At 39.5% G+C, this 17,593-nt stretch overlaps 1 protein-coding gene across 1 annotated transcript; it reads right to left on the reverse strand.

The window, feature by feature from the left end:
* Positions 1 to 4,176: 4,176 nt before the first annotated feature.
* On the reverse strand, positions 4,177 to 5,109 carry LOC128636477 (olfactory receptor 1009-like). Its single transcript, XM_053689489.1, has one exon. It carries the CDS (start codon positions 5,107 to 5,109, stop codon positions 4,177 to 4,179), a length of 933 nt encoding a protein of 310 aa, XP_053545464.1.
* Positions 5,110 to 17,593: the final 12,484 nt, after the last annotated feature.

Here is a 17,593-nt window from a genome sequence, read left to right on the forward strand (position 1 = left end):
TTTCTTTCTTTTTAACCTGATCAGCGCCTTTCAAAGCCATCACTTGTTTTTTACTCTCCTCTATTATTTTTCCTGGGTATCCCCTTTCTTAAAATCTCTGACCCATATCCTCTACTGCTGTTCCCAAGCACTTGTATCTGATGTCAACCTGACTGCCCTTATCATTTGTGCCTTTGGCATTGATCTTAATAAATGCTTTGGATGGAAACTATCAAATCTTACCAGAGTGTTCCTATCTGTCGATTTCCTATTTATCCTTGTTTTAAACCTGTTACTCTGTTTCAAAATTTCAATATGAAGAAATTCTATCTTCTGTGCATCCCATTTTTGCCACAATATACACAAATACATGTTACGTCTGGGGAACAGGGGTTCACTTTCTCACTGTCATTAACAAAAATGAAACTACACAAAAATGCAGTATCATAATAGCAGTGTTTAATATGAACTCATTTCAATTATATGAAGCAGTTATCAACAGTAATTAAACTATAAAGGCATCAAATACGAATACGGCTGTAAGCCATATACAACATCACCACGCAGCATATGTTTCTCTCAGACCTCTCTCTCTGATTGATCCTTCAATCTAGTCAGCTTTGGCCTAGTCTGCAATCTAATCTGCCCCACCCCCCACTAGCAATAGCAAAACAGTTACAGCCAGATTACGAGTGGAGCGTAAGCGTTTGCGCCCGATTGATAAGGGGTTTATTGCGGGGGTTTGCGCTCATTGGGCTTACCGCTCGTATTACAAGTTGAAAGTAAACACAATTTCATGATTGCTACAATGAGTACCTTGACTTTGGAGCTCTGGAAACATAAATATTGCACAAAACACATCAAAAATACTTTACAAAGTATAGTCACACTCATAACACTATAAAATAAAAGTTATTTAAAAAAAAATATTGCATACAAAAGTTATAAGGGCTCAAAGATAAAATAGCAGAGATAGGGCTTTAATATTGAGATACATACATACATATACATCTCTAAAGATGTATATGTATATATATATATATATATATATAAAAGAGTGTGAGACAAAACAAGCGCCCAGAGGCACACTTCGTGTAGTACGTTTTAGACAAATCACTTATACTTTAACAGTTGGAAAAAATCCGCTCTCACCTGGTTCAACCTCAACTTATGAGGTATGTAATAGGCGCTTCTGTTTATATACTCTTGTCCCGTATCGTCCTCCTATAGGTCCTCAGATTTTCAGTTCCTCCTTGAAGTCTGCAGAGTTTTCAAGTTCAATGGATGCAAGACTTGTGAAGCTGCTATCAAATAAGGGGTCCTATGTTAAAATGTAACGTGACCAGTCGACACGTTTTGGTCACAAAGAGACCTTTATCAAGACCCTCCACAGCACACAGGAACTAGCATTGTGGATATTAATGAATAATATACATCCATAGACTTGCCATACTTGACTGAATGAGACTGTTTGCTGCCTAACTAGCAAGGGTTTTGCGTATACATATATTTTCCAATAGTGGATGGGAAGATATATTAAGACCAGCAGTACACTCATAAACTTCTAGCGCTGATCTCTTTTATTTATATATATATATATATATATATATATATATTTACAGACATATAAAAACATATAAATTACATATATATATATATATATATATATATATATATATATAAAAGTGCATTTGAGCCCTTTGCTGTTAAGTAAATGAAAACATGTAAAAGCATATTTATGCAATATTAATTTTAATTAAAGTGTTTAAACCCTTAATGACCAGCGACATACCCTGTACGTTGCTGGTCTTTCTATGGGGGTGACATATTTAACAGTGCATTCCCGCCACCAGCAGTGGCGCAAGACCTGTGCTATTATACCCATACAATCCATTAATGATCAACAACGTACAGGGTATGTCGCAGTCATTAAGGGGTTAACTATGTATTTACTGTAAATATTTCACATTCCAATGTTCGGCACATAGCAGAATATGTTCTATGTATTTATAAACAGATATTCCTGTATATATCTGTACCTATATATAATCATGTGTATATATATATATATATATAGGTACAGATATATATTGTACAAAACCCCCTGTCAAATGCATGTAGAAATATGTATTTATGAATAAATAGAACATATTATGTAATATCCAGAACACTGGCATGTGAAATATTCATATTTTCATGTTGGGTTAATGCACTTTAGAATATCGGGTTTGCGCGAGAGTGGGGAGTTAGGTTTTTTCCACTTTTTTTTCTCCATTGACTTCTATGGGGGAATACATGATCGCGCACGCAATATTCTAATTTCGGATTTTTGCGCTAGTTGGGTTACTATTAACTCATAATATGAGCGCAACCTGACGAGTGCAAAAATCTTACTTCTAGTGCAATTAACACTCAAGTGTGAGCATTAATTTGCGCTCCACTCGTAATCTGGCTCTTAGTGTGCAGGTGTGTCTACATGTTATGTCAATCATATTTCTTGCACTTGTTAGTCTAACTTAACAGCTTTTTCTCAAAATAACGGATAGTCTCTCACAGAGCTTCGCACTCCGTATTGGAATGTGACCCCTCTGCTCCTTCTAGATAAGGATGCTAAACAAGGCATTGAGAGCGAACACAGTGTGCAACACATGTGCAACAGCTTCTTAAAGGTATTTTCATTAAAGGCATGTCTGTGCTAAATTTGTTTATATAAATATGTATGTATATTGTGAGCACAAAGAGTGCTGCTCTTCATCACAGAGTCCCACGTGGAGGGACACAGAAACTCCAATCTGGCTACAGCTGTTGCTCTTTAGGCGCATGGCCACACGCTGCCTAGATTTAAAGGGGCCATGTTCTAATTATAGGAACTCCAACCTAGAGGACTCAGGTGTGGAAGTTCCAATACATCTGACCTAGCCCATCACTCTGGGTTGAGTTATTGCCTTTCTTACCTTATTTACTAAAACTGTTCCACCACTAAGGGTGGGACAAGGGCAGTGGTGATGAGTGCACTAGCAGCTCCTAAGGGTTAATATAAAACATAAACCTCTATTAGTAACTTTAAAATGGATACCAACACTATATAATAAAAAAGCCCACACAGAGCAGGTTGCACTGTGGAAGCTATTAGTGCACTCATAACCTCTTTGCCCTTGTCCCACCCTTAGTGGTGGAACAGTTTTAGCAACTTAGATATTCTTTAAGAGGAGTAGCACCTGATACTTTACCAGTATAGTCCCTATATTTGACACAGTGCCACAAATAAATTGACTAATATTCTCACTTACCTCATACCTGTATATTCTCCCCTTGCAACAGAGACTAAGCATACTTACCTTTTACCTGTGCATGCTCACCTTGTTCCAGAGATCACACATACTTACCTGATACCTGTGTATGCTCACCTTGCTCCAGAGACCAAGCATACTTACCTTGTACCTGCGTATGCTCACCTTGCTCCAGATGCCATGCATACTTACCTGATACCTATGTATGCTTACCTTGCTCCAGAAACCAATGGTCCGATTTATCAAGCCCCGTATTGAGCCGAATGAATTTGTTTTCACAAACCTTCTGAGGCGGTGAACAGCAATCATACGATCAGATACGATCAGGATGATTGATACCCCCTTCTATTGGCCGATTGGCTGCAAATGTGCAGGGGGTGGCATTGTACAAGCATTTCACTAGAAATTCTTGTGCAATGATAAATGCCGACAGCGTATGCTGTCAGCATTTATCGATGAGCGGAGGACATGATCCACTACAGCGGATCATGTCTGCTTGCACTTTTACGATATCTCTCAAGCACAATAGTTACCGTGCCACTTTTAATCAAGCCCTTAATTACACTCTAGCAGGTAAAATGGAGAACAAAAAATCATAGTACACAGTATTCTTTAAAAGTGGATCTTGTGTCATGCACTGAAATGATTATGAGACTGCTGCTGCTTCCGTGATTATAATGAAGAGCGACTCTCAGCTCAGGGCTATGACGATGGGCAGGCACAAAAACCTTTATGAATTCCGCAGTTTCCAAGTTATAATGTTTTGTGAAAAGGTGAATATTCTCACTCAATATACTAAAGTAATCAAACATATCTTTGAAAATTATGTTTTAATATACATTTAGATTATATCAGAGACAATACATTAATTATAACTGAATTTTCAGTTTAATACAATAAATACAATTTAAAGGACACATTTTAATTTCCGTCTCAGTGCTGACTTTACATCTTTATTTTTCCAACTGTATATTAATGGGTTTAGAATGGGCACAGTAGCTGTGTTCAAGAGAGAGAAAAGCTTATTGGAATCCAGAGTGTCAGTGGCATTTGGTGTAAGATATTGGATAGTAAGAGTTGTGTAGAGAATGATGACAACCGTAAGGTGTGAGGAGCACGTGTAGAAAGCTTTACGTCGTCCGGTTTTGGAATTGATTCTCAAGATAGTGATGATGATAAAAATGTAGGAGATTAATGTTAGGAAAAAGGGAGAAAATATAGTAGCAAACATTCCTTCTGTGAATATTAATGACTTTAAAGCCGAAATGTCACTGCAAGCTATGTTCAGAATTGGCACAATGTCACAGTAGAAGTGGTTGATTACATTGGATCGATAACAAGACACACGTGTCAGTAAGATAACATAAGGTATGAATTCTATGAAACCCAACAGCCAACATACTGAGGCCAATAGTGTGCAGACTCTATAATTCATGATGATCTGATAACGTAAAGGATTATATATGGCAACATAGCGATCGTAACTCATAGCAGCCAGTATCAACAATTGATCAGCTGCCAATGACGCAAAAGAATAAAATTGACCAATACAAGCTGGGAATGAAATGGAGTTATCACTTGATATAAAGTTGGTAAGTGTCTTATGTAGAGCGACAGTAGATGCAGACATGTCAAGAAGAGACAGGTTCCCTAGAAAGAAATACATTGGAGTATGTAGCTTAGAATCTGTGTAAATGAGTAGAACAATGGTCGAATTCCCACTAATAATGATAAGATATAGAAGCAGCACAAGCAGGAAGATTGGAGTCTGCATATTGGGTGCATCTGAAATTCCCTTAATAACGAAATACTTCACAACTGTAAGATTTGTCTGCTCCATCTGCTCAGATTTATCTGGATTATAAAACACAAAAAATCTTATTATAACTTATCTCTATGTAGATGTACTTCTTAAATAACTAGTTATATCCTAAATTGCTTCCAAGTTAACACTAGCATTTGTAAATTTACTGGACACTTGGGGCTAGATTACGAATGGCGCACTATTTATTGCTCTTTTGCTCGAGCCTTAACTCAGCTAGAAGTAAGCTCTTTTGGTGCGTCGAGTCTAAACATGTATATTTATTTAAATATTTATATGTTTCACTGTACTTCCCTTAGAAAATAATGTCTTTTTTATTGTAAATACATAACCACATATGTATGTAATACTCAAGCATGTCTTGCACAAAACTGGTGTAATAGACCTTTTTCATAGCAGTCATTTCACATGAAATAGTAGCACAAATACAGGTGTCAGCAATGACATTAATTAGGGTTCCATTCCATTTTGGGTTTACGAGAGCCAGGTTCCTGCTTTTGCTCAAGTATAAGGGGAGGTTACACTGAATACTTGGCACTTTAGCCTATAGAAACTGTGTTTTTTTAATACTGCATACAAATATCATGTATTTTCTGGTTGTATTCTAATAAAGATTGAGAAATATTTATATATGGTCATTATACCATTGCTAAAACAACAAATCTAATGGTGGCCTAAGACTTTTGCACAGTACTGTATATATATATATATATATATATATATATCTTATATACACCTGTACATACAAATCTGCACTCACACACACACACACACATATATATATAAATATATACTGTGTGTATATATATATATATATATATATATATACATTTGAGCCCTTCCCTGTGAAGTACCTTGTCATATAGCATATCCCAATAGTGCTCCACTACGGGCACACAATAAATAAGCAGCTATTACAAGTTGATCAGATTTCTGGTTAGGTTTAAAAATGTGCTCCAATTGCCCCAAAAATATAGCGTAGAGTTTGTTTTTAAAATAAAAAACAATGAGCATCTATATTTTTTTTATTTTTTTTTATATAATAACAGCATGGGGGCGGAGCCAACAGCCACATCGAGCGGTCGCATAAGGCAGGAGCTCTCTCCTCCATAACCCACTAAAAAAAATATTATTTCTCCTTCTTTTAGAAATTATTTTACAGTTTACACCCTCTCCAGATCCCCTTTATCCCACAATAGATAATTTGCCCACCTACATAGCCTTATTGGTGAACATATAACTCCATCAAACTACCTTACAGCTACCTGCTCTGACAGCGGGACAGCTCATCCGGAGCAACAAACAAGCCCTCCTGACTTGCTACTGTTTAGGAGCCCACCCGACACCATTTGTTAGTCCTCGGGGCAGGTCCGGTGTAGCCTCTCTCATTGAGACAGATCCTGTCAACTTTAATAGCCGCCACACGACAAGGAGCCATCCGCAATCTCTTACAGCACACCCATCCATATTAGAAGCCTCCTGTCACTCACTCGGGCTGAGATCGCCATCCCGCGATCTGTGGAGAAGTCTGAGGCAAGCGGTCTACAAGGAGCCCATCGGGGTTCGGAGCAGACACTTTCGGCGCCAACAGTCGCCATTTTGAGGCCTTCTCTGTGACGGAGCTTAGGAGATTCTTCTGACACGGAGGTCCAATGCATGAAGGGGTAAGCACTACTAAGGCACCACAATATCATAACCTATCCAGGACATTACAAATACACCCCACATCCCATCTCTCATAAATCTTGGGGAACTTGTATTTGAAAGGAATGGGGGCATGCTGAGGGAAGATAACAGCATAAAAATACAAGGGAGTAAGAGAGAAGAGGAAAACACGCAAATAAGAAAGGGGAAAAGTGAGCACAAAAGTAAAAGCAAAATAGGGAGAACATAAGAACTTAGAAGTTTACGGTGGCAGTATAACTCCAAAAGGTTTACACTATACAAAGGACCCAGCAGGACACTTACAGCCGCTAACACACTATTCTTGCCCTTTTCCCAAGAGGCAGATTATGCTCAACTATACTCCTACTCAACTACTCTAACAGGGGTATATGACTCACTCCTAATCTGCCTATACTGAGGAGCCTGCCGCCTGGGTTTTGCATAGCTCCAATCCTGAATATATTTCTACAACTAATGCTTTGAGCCTCCACAGCATAACATTTACTTATTGGAGATCCCTCTCCCCCCTTTCTCGCAGCCCCTGCGGCCTGCGAGTCATACCCATTCTCCTTTTCCCGACTTCGCTCAGTGGTGGCACATTCACCGAGAAGGGTTTCTGTACGGCGCCTCACGTCCCAGAATACTCACACAGTGTGCTTGACCCATAAGTATTCCTTAAGTGTCATAACCTCAGTAGTTGAAACTTGACAATATCAGCTCCCACTCCGGTCCGACTATTCTTCCCTAACAGGCAGAAGATAATGATGGACTAGGGTCCGTAAGGTAGAGGCGCTGGCTTGACTCCCCCAGTTTCCAACTCTAACAGGAAGGTAATTTTACTCACTCTACTTAATTCTGAAGATACTGAGAGACATTCTCCTAAATATGGCACATGCTGGGAAGAGAAAATCAAAACATCATGAGCTCCCCAAAAGGACTCTGACAGATCATTTTAATAGCAAAAACACCTCTGATCCTGACCTCTTGGAAGAGGACTCCAGAGATTCTTCTGTTTTCAACGCTAGAAATTCAAGACCAGATAACCCTTGTAAAGATAGGGCTGCACTCTCGCAATCTACTTTCCTAGACACCATCAAAACACTATCTGACAAGATGGATACTCATTATACATCCTTATGGCAAGACCTTCGTCAGTCTGTCAGCGAACTCAAACGCGACATTTCCTCATTAGGAGAACAAACAGAGACACTTGAAAGGAAACATGAAGATCTAGCAACTGATCACTCCAACCTACTCTCCTACTCACAGAATTTCGCAGAGCAAATCTCTGACTTGGAGGCCAAGTTGGCGGATTTGGAAGACAGATACCGCCGAAACAATCTTTGGATTAGGGGAATCTCCGAAGAGGTATCCTCAGCTGACCCACTTGATTATCTGGCCACCCTTTTTAGAGATCTCTTGGGCACAGTTACAGATCAAGACCTCTTAATCGACAGAGCACATAGGGCAGTACAGCCGCGTACTTCCTCTACTGACACCCCGAGAGATGTCATTGTATGTCTTCACTTCTATACAACAAAGGAAAAAATTCTAATAGCATCTTTCAACAACAAACCACTTAAAGAACCATATCACAAGTTACAAATCTTTCCAGACCTGTCCCTTCACACACTAGCTAAATGGAGAACATTCCAGCAGTTTACACAGGCTCTGAGACATCATAAATTAAATTATAGATGGTGGTTCCCGGTGAAGATCTTCCTGCAGCATGACGATCAGTCATATGTAATATCATCTCCAGAACAAGGTCTGAAACTTCTCCATACCCTAAATCTAACCGCCCCTTCAGACCCTATTACTAGACGCCGAGAGAAACCCAAAGAGCTTAATTTGGCAGCCCCGAACTGGCATCCTCCAAATGCTTCGCCCCCCCATCAGGACGAAGTATAACATAGATCACAGCTCATTGCTCAGAACCTCCTAGAAGGTCGCACCCTTGGAACTCTCCACACCCTAGAACAGGATCACCAGCCCCGCATAGGGACCGTGCTGAGCACACATATGGGTACATATCTTACTCTTAATCCGCTCTTTAATCACTGGTCCCAATGCCGAAGACACCCCTCCCCAGAAGAACCTCATCAAGGTTAGCCCTGAGCTCACATACGGGTACACCCCTTACCCTCTCTCAGCTCTCGGCTCCCTCCCCCCTCCCCTTATCCCTTACACTTTATATATATATATATGTTGATTTGCTGATGCTATTTATCTTTGTTGCTCATCTGAAGATGCACTTTTATTTCCTTAGTTAATTGTGATAGTAGACTAGTACATTAGATATCGCACAGACTTAAATTACAGAACATTGAGAAGATACCTCTAGAGAACTTTTGCATACTCAAGTCTGTAGCCATAAGTTTCAAAATGTCATGCTATGTTTAGTTAACCTTGGTTTTATATTGTTAACTTGATTTTGCAGATGTTTTGCTTGTCTTTCTTCTCCTATTGAGACTACCAAGCAGTAACCTGTTCACTCAATTCCTTAATTGGGACTCCCAGGGTCCTGATCTAATCCTTTTGAGAACAAATCCCTTCTGGCCCTAGGACGACTTCTTTCACATACAGGAGCTCTGGCCCGCCTAGAGTCATCCCTGGGTCCCATCCTCCACACTAACCTACCCCCCATGTGGTTACATTAGTAACAGCACAAAACTCTGTTTCTGTCAATGTCCAACTCCCCTTCTCAATGCTTGAATGGGAACACCACACATATGCCCATACTATGCTGTTCCTCCTACCAACCTTCTTAGAATCTTTAAATCCCTTAGCTTACTACACCACTCACTTCACCCAACAAAACTGGGGTGTGACTCTTGCCGAGCGCCTCTCCCTTCTTCCCTCTCTTGCTTCTGATCTTTTTCCACACCTCCGCACGCCCTTACCCCTGATTCTGATTTAAATTTAAATTTAAACCTCATAATTACCCTCCTGCCAGACCGCTCAAATCTATACTATAACGTTTAGCCTGTTACAGACTAATACATACTACTCCTCCACCCCCCTCCCTGTTTTTCCCTTCCCTAATCAAAGCTGCTCTTGACCGCTGACTACCTAATACCCTTTAAAATATATACAACTTAGTTATGCCTCATTACCACTAGAATTCTCTCTTTGAACAGTTCTTTTCAGACCATACTCATCATAAGCTAGCGACCCAAGAGAGATCCTCCCTCCCCCATACCTTTTCCCCTACCTTATTCTTCCCTCTTTCTTTCAGTAGATTATGGAGAACCTTCACTTCCTCACTTTGAATGTTCAGGGACTCAACTCCCCCACCAAGAGGAGCCTTCTCTTTGCCTTCTTGCGTAAGAATAAAATAGATGTTGCCCTCGTACAGGAGACCCATTGGACTCCCACCCCTCCGCTCACACGTACCTCTCGCTGCTTCCCCATGTTGATTGAAGCTTCGTTTCCCTCCAAATCTAGAGGAGTAGCCATCTTTTTTGGCAAAAATGTCTCCTATGACCCCATATATATAGAAAGAGATCCCCAAACTAGGTTCATCATTATAGTATGCAAGCTTAAAGGGACACTGAACCCAAATTATTTCTTTTGTGATTCAGATAGAGCATGCAATTTTAAGCAACTTTCCAATTTACTCCTATTATCAATGTTTCTTCATTCTCTTGATATCTTTATTTGAAAAAAAAGGCATCTAAGCTTTTTTCTTGGTTCAGAACTCTGGACAGCAGTTTTTGATTGGTGGATGAATTTATCGACCAATCAGCAAGGACAACCTAGGTTGTTCACCAAAAATGGGCCGGCATTTAAGCTTACATTCTTGCATTTCAAATAAAGATACCAAGAGAATTATGAAAATTTGATAATAGGAGTAAATTAGAAAGTTGCTTAAAATGTCATGCTCTATCTGAATCACGAAAGAAAAAATTTGGGTTCAGTGTCCCATTAATAAACGTCTATTCACACTAATCAACCTCTACGCTCCCAACTCTAGACAGATACAATTTCTTAGGACACTTCTCACCCTAGCAACAGCAGTGAAACAAGGAGAACTAATTTTGGGAGGAGACTGTAACCTAATATGGGACATAAACCTAGATAGAGTAGGACCTACACTTTCGCAGTCAGACAGAGCCACTCACTCCCTCTCCAAAGCATTTCAATTACTTATCGCCCAGCATGACTTATATGACGCCTGGCGTGCACTCCACCCCCAAGAGAGAGATTTCACATTCCACTCCTCCACACATAAATCACATACTCGCATTGACTATTTCTTCACCAGCGCCAATCTATTAGACAACATTTCATGTACCAAAATCACCCCGGTTACTTGGTCTGAACATGATGCTTTGCACCTCCGCCTAGGCCCTCATCTAACATCTACTTCTCCTTTTATGTGGCACCTACAAGACTGGACTATTACAGACACCAGGTTTAAGCTTGAACTTCAAACTAAGATCACTGACTTCCTTAGCCTAAATGACGATGATCAGACCTCAATACAAAACTTGTGGGCCACCCTTAAGGCTGTGATGAGGGGCCACCTTATTCAGATAGAATCTGAGGTTCGCTCAAGAAGCGGACCTACATTATCCGCCTTAGTTATTCAATTAAGAAAATTAAAAACCGAACTCAGCCTCTCGTATTCTACCTCAGTGAATGATGAAATTGTCGATATCACTAAACAAATTCAAACCCTAGAAATTAAAAAAATACATAATATGTTAGAAAGATTTAAGAGGGTCTTTTACCACCAGGGCAACAAAGCCTCCACTCTATTGGCATCGAAACTTAAACACCGCACTGCCCAATCCCGAATAATGTCCATTCAAAATGATGCTGGGAAGTCAGTCTATGCTCCTACAGACGTTGGGGAAACATTTAGGAAGTATTACCAAACCCTGTATAACATTGAAGTAGGCTTAGACTTGTCCCTAGTACTGTAGAGGAAATCTACACCTTCCTGGCCTCATTAGGTCTCCCCACTCTGAATCCAGACGACGTCCCATACTCACAGCCCCGGTGACAGTGGAAGAAATTGGGAAGATCATTGCAAACATGAAATTAGGGAAATCTCCTGGCCCAGGCGGCTTCTCAGCTAGATTCTATAAAACTTTTCAGAATATCCTAGCCCCCATCCTTACTAGATTCTGTCAAGATACCTTCTACAGAGGCAACCTTGGTGCAGAATTCTTAGAGGCCACCATAATCACAATCCTAAAACCAGGTAAACCTTCGGACCTATGCAGCAGTTACTGCCCAATTTCATTACTCAATCTTGATACCAAAATTTATGCCAAGCTCTTAGCCAGCAGGCTTTCAAGAATAGGAGATGAACAGGTAGGATTTGTCCCATACCGAGAAGGACCAGATGCGGTAAAGAGAACACTAGATCTCCTTAACTTTGCCTCTAAGAGAGGGATTCCCTTTTGGCCCTGTCACTAGATGCCGAAAAGGCCTTTGACAGGGTCAGATGGGACTATTTATGGGAACCCATGAGAGCTCTTCAGTTTCCTAACTCCTTTATCCTGGCAGTTAAGGCTCTCTATACATCTCCCACAGCTAGAGTGCGGGGAGTTGGTTTCCAGTCATCTCCATTCAGCATAACCAATGGTACCAGGCAAGGATGCCCACTGTCACCTCTTCTGTTCGCCTTAGCGATTGAACCCTTAGCCCACTTTATCAGACACGACCCACGAATTACAGGCCTCTTGGTTGGGACCTACTCACACAAAATCTCATTATATGCAGATGATATTACTCTCTTCCTCACGTCACCCAAAGAATCTTTATCTGCAGTTTTCACAACCCTAGAGAGCTTTGGCAACCTGAGCTTTATAAACTCAACATTTTAAAGACAGAAGCCCTCCCTATAAATATAACACTCAAAGACCTTAAATCACTAAAGAGAAGGTACCACTTTCAATGGAATGAGACCTCTATTAAAGTGCTGGGGATCTCTCTTAGCCCGGACCCCGCTACCACAATAACATTAAACTATACAGGCAGACTGTCAGAATTTAAGAAACTGCTTGAGTCCTGGGAATTTAGAGAAATCTCCTGGACAGGCCGCATTGCTGCGATCAAGATGTCCTTCCTCCCCAAGATCTCGTATCTTTTTAGATCTATTCTATATAATGTCCCAGACTACAGAGCCTGGTCACTAATTACGTTTGGAGAGATAGGAGACCCAGAACCTCTGGACGTACGCTCGAGAGACCAGTCACACAAGGTGGCCTTGCTTTGCCAAATCTTATTGCATACCACAATGTTGCCAGACTCTCACACTTAATAAGATGGTACAACACTGATCACCGTCCAGGATGGTTTATAGTAGAATCTTCAATGCTGCACCCTCTCTGACCTTCTCTGGATCCCTGCTCATCATAGACAAGACTTAAGTATTGCACATCCAATTTTCAAGCATGCCTTCCAATTCTGGGATCAGATAAGACATAATCCAGCCATTTCCCCCATCCTTTCCCAGCACTTACCATTCCGGGTGCACTTTTCTGCTTACCTGACTTCCACCCCGACACATGACGTCAGCTACAGATCTCCTTAGTGACAGATTTTTATGAACATGACACATTGCTCTCCCATCCTGACCTTTGTGCGAAGTTTCGACTTCCTACAAACCTCAGCTTTGAAGCATTCAGATTGAGAACGAGACTACGTACATGGGGCTACCCTAAAAACTCACTTAGAATAATGTCACCCTGGGAGAATGCTTGGCAACAAGTTCATAACATCCGACACCTCCTCTCCTTTCATTATAATCTCCTAACTAACTCACACACCCCATATAAAATCTCGCAACACTGTGCATGGGAGAGAGACCTGAACTTTACCGCCGACATTGACACCTGGCACTCTAGAATTCTGGCAACCAAAACTATACTACACTGTGCTACCCTATGGGAACTACACTATAAAAGTTTAGGCCGCTGGCATCTTGTACCGACGGTCCTCCATAAGATTCATAACACACGATCCCCTGAGTGCTGGAGAAAATGCGGCTCTAATGGCACGACATTACACATCTGGTGGTCTTGCACAGTTATTCAATCACTTTGGGGGAAAGTTTATAATCTTCTACACACCCTAGGAATCTCCCCGCTATATACCCCAGAAGTGTCTCTACTGCATATGCAAATGACTAACCTGAACCCGTCCAGTGAAGCCCTCACAATCTACATCTTAAAGGGACAGTCAAGTATAAATTAAACTTTCATTATTCAGATAGGACTTTTAATTTTAATTGACTTTCCAATTTACTTTTATCATCAAATTTGCTTTTTTCTCTTGGTATTCTTAGTTTAAACTAAACATAGGTAGGCTCATTTGCTAATTTCTAAGCCTTTGAGGGCTGCCTCTTATCACATGCTTTTTAAATCTCTTTTCAACACAAAGAGACAGAAAGTACACGTGGGCTATATAGATAACACTGTGTTCAGGCACAGAAAGTTATTTAAGATCTAGCACATTACAATGCTAAATTTAAGACAATAGATAATAAACAGTCACAGTCATGTGATCAGGGAGCTGGAAGAAGGTTCCTAGATACAAGGTAATCACAAAGGTAAAAAGTACATTAATATAACTGTGTTGGTTGTGCAAAACTGGGGAATGAGTAATAAAGGGATTATCTATCTTTTAAAATAATAACAATTCTATGGTTGACTGTCCCTTTAATGGCCACAAAACTCGCCATAGCCAGATCTTGGAAAGCTGAGAGACCACCCTCACTATCCCAAGTCTTACCTATCATCCAGTTTATAAGACTAATGGAACAATACTCATACAAGGTCCTAGACAAGGTAGAGACCTACTATGAGATCTGGTCCCCCTGGCTTTCCAAATTCCCAGACTGGAAACTCGCCCTTACTCCTAACCCTCCCACTTAAACCCATCTTATCATCAGTGTCTAACTCTCTTTACCTGTTAAAACTGTCCCACCTGTCTCCTCCCCTCCCTTCACTCCCTTCCCTTGATCGTGCCCATCCTTTAACTTTATAGGTCTCTCTATAAAACTGATCACACTATCAATTTCTACTAATATAACTACTCACTAGCCCTTCACGTCTTACAAACCCCCCTTATTAAAAAATAAGAGACTTTTAGAAACTCTGCCTCACACACTGATTAACACTCTTTTAACCCGTCAGACATAAAGGAATATGCTTGATTTACCTTATCACATTCTCTATCTGTATTTCTTTATCAATATGTATTAATACCCTCCATGTGATATTAATGTCAGTGATTATGTTATCATATGACTGTACGAGTCTCAATAAAAAGTTTTACTTAAAAAAAAATAAAAAATAATAACAGCACAAAGCAGTTAGAAGGGGTTAAAGTGAGGGAATGTGGGAGTGTTTGAAAAAAACTAAACAAACGGCAATGAAAAATGCCTTCTACATTGCGGTCTATGGGTGACTGTGATTTCACTCTAAATATATATGTATATGTTTATATACATATATATTTATGTGTTGATATGTGTATATACACATATAAACAAATAAATATATATTTATATATTCATATACATATATATTTAACCTTTGCTGCCCATCGCTGCGCAACTTACCCCCTTCGCTGCGCTAGGTACTTAGCTGTGTCTGATGGCATCAAAATGAGGAAATGTATTACCGAGTGGAGCGCCTGTAAATGCCTAATTTTGCGCTCCACTCGTAATCTAGTCCTAAAGGAGAGAAAAATCACCGTACACTGTCCCTTTAATGACATACCCTGTACCAGGAGAGACCCACGCTATTACAGTGCTTAGAGGCTATATATCATATATAATTATGGATATATAACTTTAATTTTTAAGGTAAAATTATATATCCACAATTATATATCATATATAGCCTCTAAGCATGTTAAAGCATATTAAAAGCACTTTGGCACAGACACTGTAGCCGCTTTGAGTGCACATATACACTTTCAATCCACTTATTTACTAATAACACTACCCATCCCGTTGTGAGAACGGAATAGTATTTGTAGGAAGGGTCCAACTAGCACTACACTAACATTTGTAAACCACGTTATTACAGCCCTGACAGCCCCTTGTGATAGGCAACGTACAGGGTACATCGCTGTTGTTAAGGGGTTAATTCACCTGTGCCTTTTACTAAAGAGAACACTCAACATACAACATTGTGTGCACATTCAACCCAACCTCAAACTATCAGACACTTTTCCTGTGTAAAAGAGAAGTAAAAAGCCACAGAGAAGATGGTATCTGTTGTTTATTGTCAGGGAAGTACAATGAAATGTCTTTAGTGAGCAGAGTTTTAATATCTCATAGAACAAGGAACTAATATTTATTTTAAATAATGTAAAATATATCTGTTTTTGGTGCAATCATAAAACTCAGATTTTACATGCTGATAAATACAACTACTTCACTTTCTCTGATATAGGGCAAGATTACAAATAGAGCTATATTTTGCTGTCCCGCACGTGCATTAACGTCAGTATACGGGGGCTTTTTGCGCGTGTTGGGTCGCACTTGTATTACAATTTGAAAGTAAAAAGCGTGCAAGCATGAACCTGACGCGTGCAAAAAGTTGAACTTCCCATATCACGACTGCGTTTACGTATTCTCCCATAGACTTCAATCGAGCGTGAAAACTGCCGAAAAAACAAACACCCATCCTTGCATGCTAAACTGATCACGTTTATTCAAGTGCACAAAACCCGATATGAAATATCAATATTTCACAATCCAATGTTCTTCACATAGCAGAATATGTTCTATTTATTCTTTAACAAATATATATATATATATATATATACCATATATACCATATACTGTATATATTGTATATATACAGTATATATATATATATATATATATTTTACATATGTATAATGTGCTTATATGTGTATATATGTATTTATATACACATATAAATACATAAATATATCTGAACACACATATATGCATATATATATATATATATATATATATATATATATATATATATATATATATATATATATATATATATATATATATATATATATATATATATATACAGGGAGTGCAGAATTATTAGGCAAGTTGTATTTTTGAGGATTAATTTTATTATTGAACAACAACCATGTTCTCAATGAACCCAAAAAACTCATTAATATCAAAGCTGAATAGTTTTGGAAGTAGTTTTTAGTTTGTTTTTAGTTATAGCTATTTTAGGGGGATATCTGTGTGTGCAGGTGACTATTACTGTGCATAATTATTAGGCAACTTAACAAAAAACAAATATATACCCATTTCAATTATTTATTTTTACCAGTGAAACCAATATAACATCTCAACATTCACAAATATACATTTCTGACATTCAAAAACAAAACAAAAACAAATCAGTGACCAATATAGCCACCTTTCTTTGCAAGGACACTCAAAAGCCTGCCATCCATGGATTCTGTCAGTGTTTTGATCTGTTCACCATCAACATTGCGTGCAGCAGCAACCACAGCCTCCCAGACACTGTTCAGAGAGGTGTACTGTTTTCCCTCCTTGTAAATCTCACATTTGATGATGGACCACAGGTTCTCAATGGGGTTCAGATCAGGTGAACAAGGAGGCCATGTCATTAGATTTTCTTCTTTTATACCCTTTCTTGCCAGCCACGCTGTGGAGTACTTGGACGCGTGTGATGGAGCATTGTCCTGCATGAAAATCATGTTTTTCTTGAAGGATGCAGACTTCTTCCTGTACCACTGCTTGAAGAAGGTGTCTTCCAGAAACTGGCAGTAGGACTGGGAGTTGAGCTTGACTCCATCCTCAACCCGAAAAGGCCCCACAAGCTCATCTTTGATGATACCAGCC

This window comes from Bombina bombina, chromosome 7, assembly GCF_027579735.1.
Source record: "Bombina bombina isolate aBomBom1 chromosome 7, aBomBom1.pri, whole genome shotgun sequence".
Classification (NCBI taxonomy): Eukaryota; Metazoa; Chordata; class Amphibia; order Anura; family Bombinatoridae; genus Bombina; species Bombina bombina.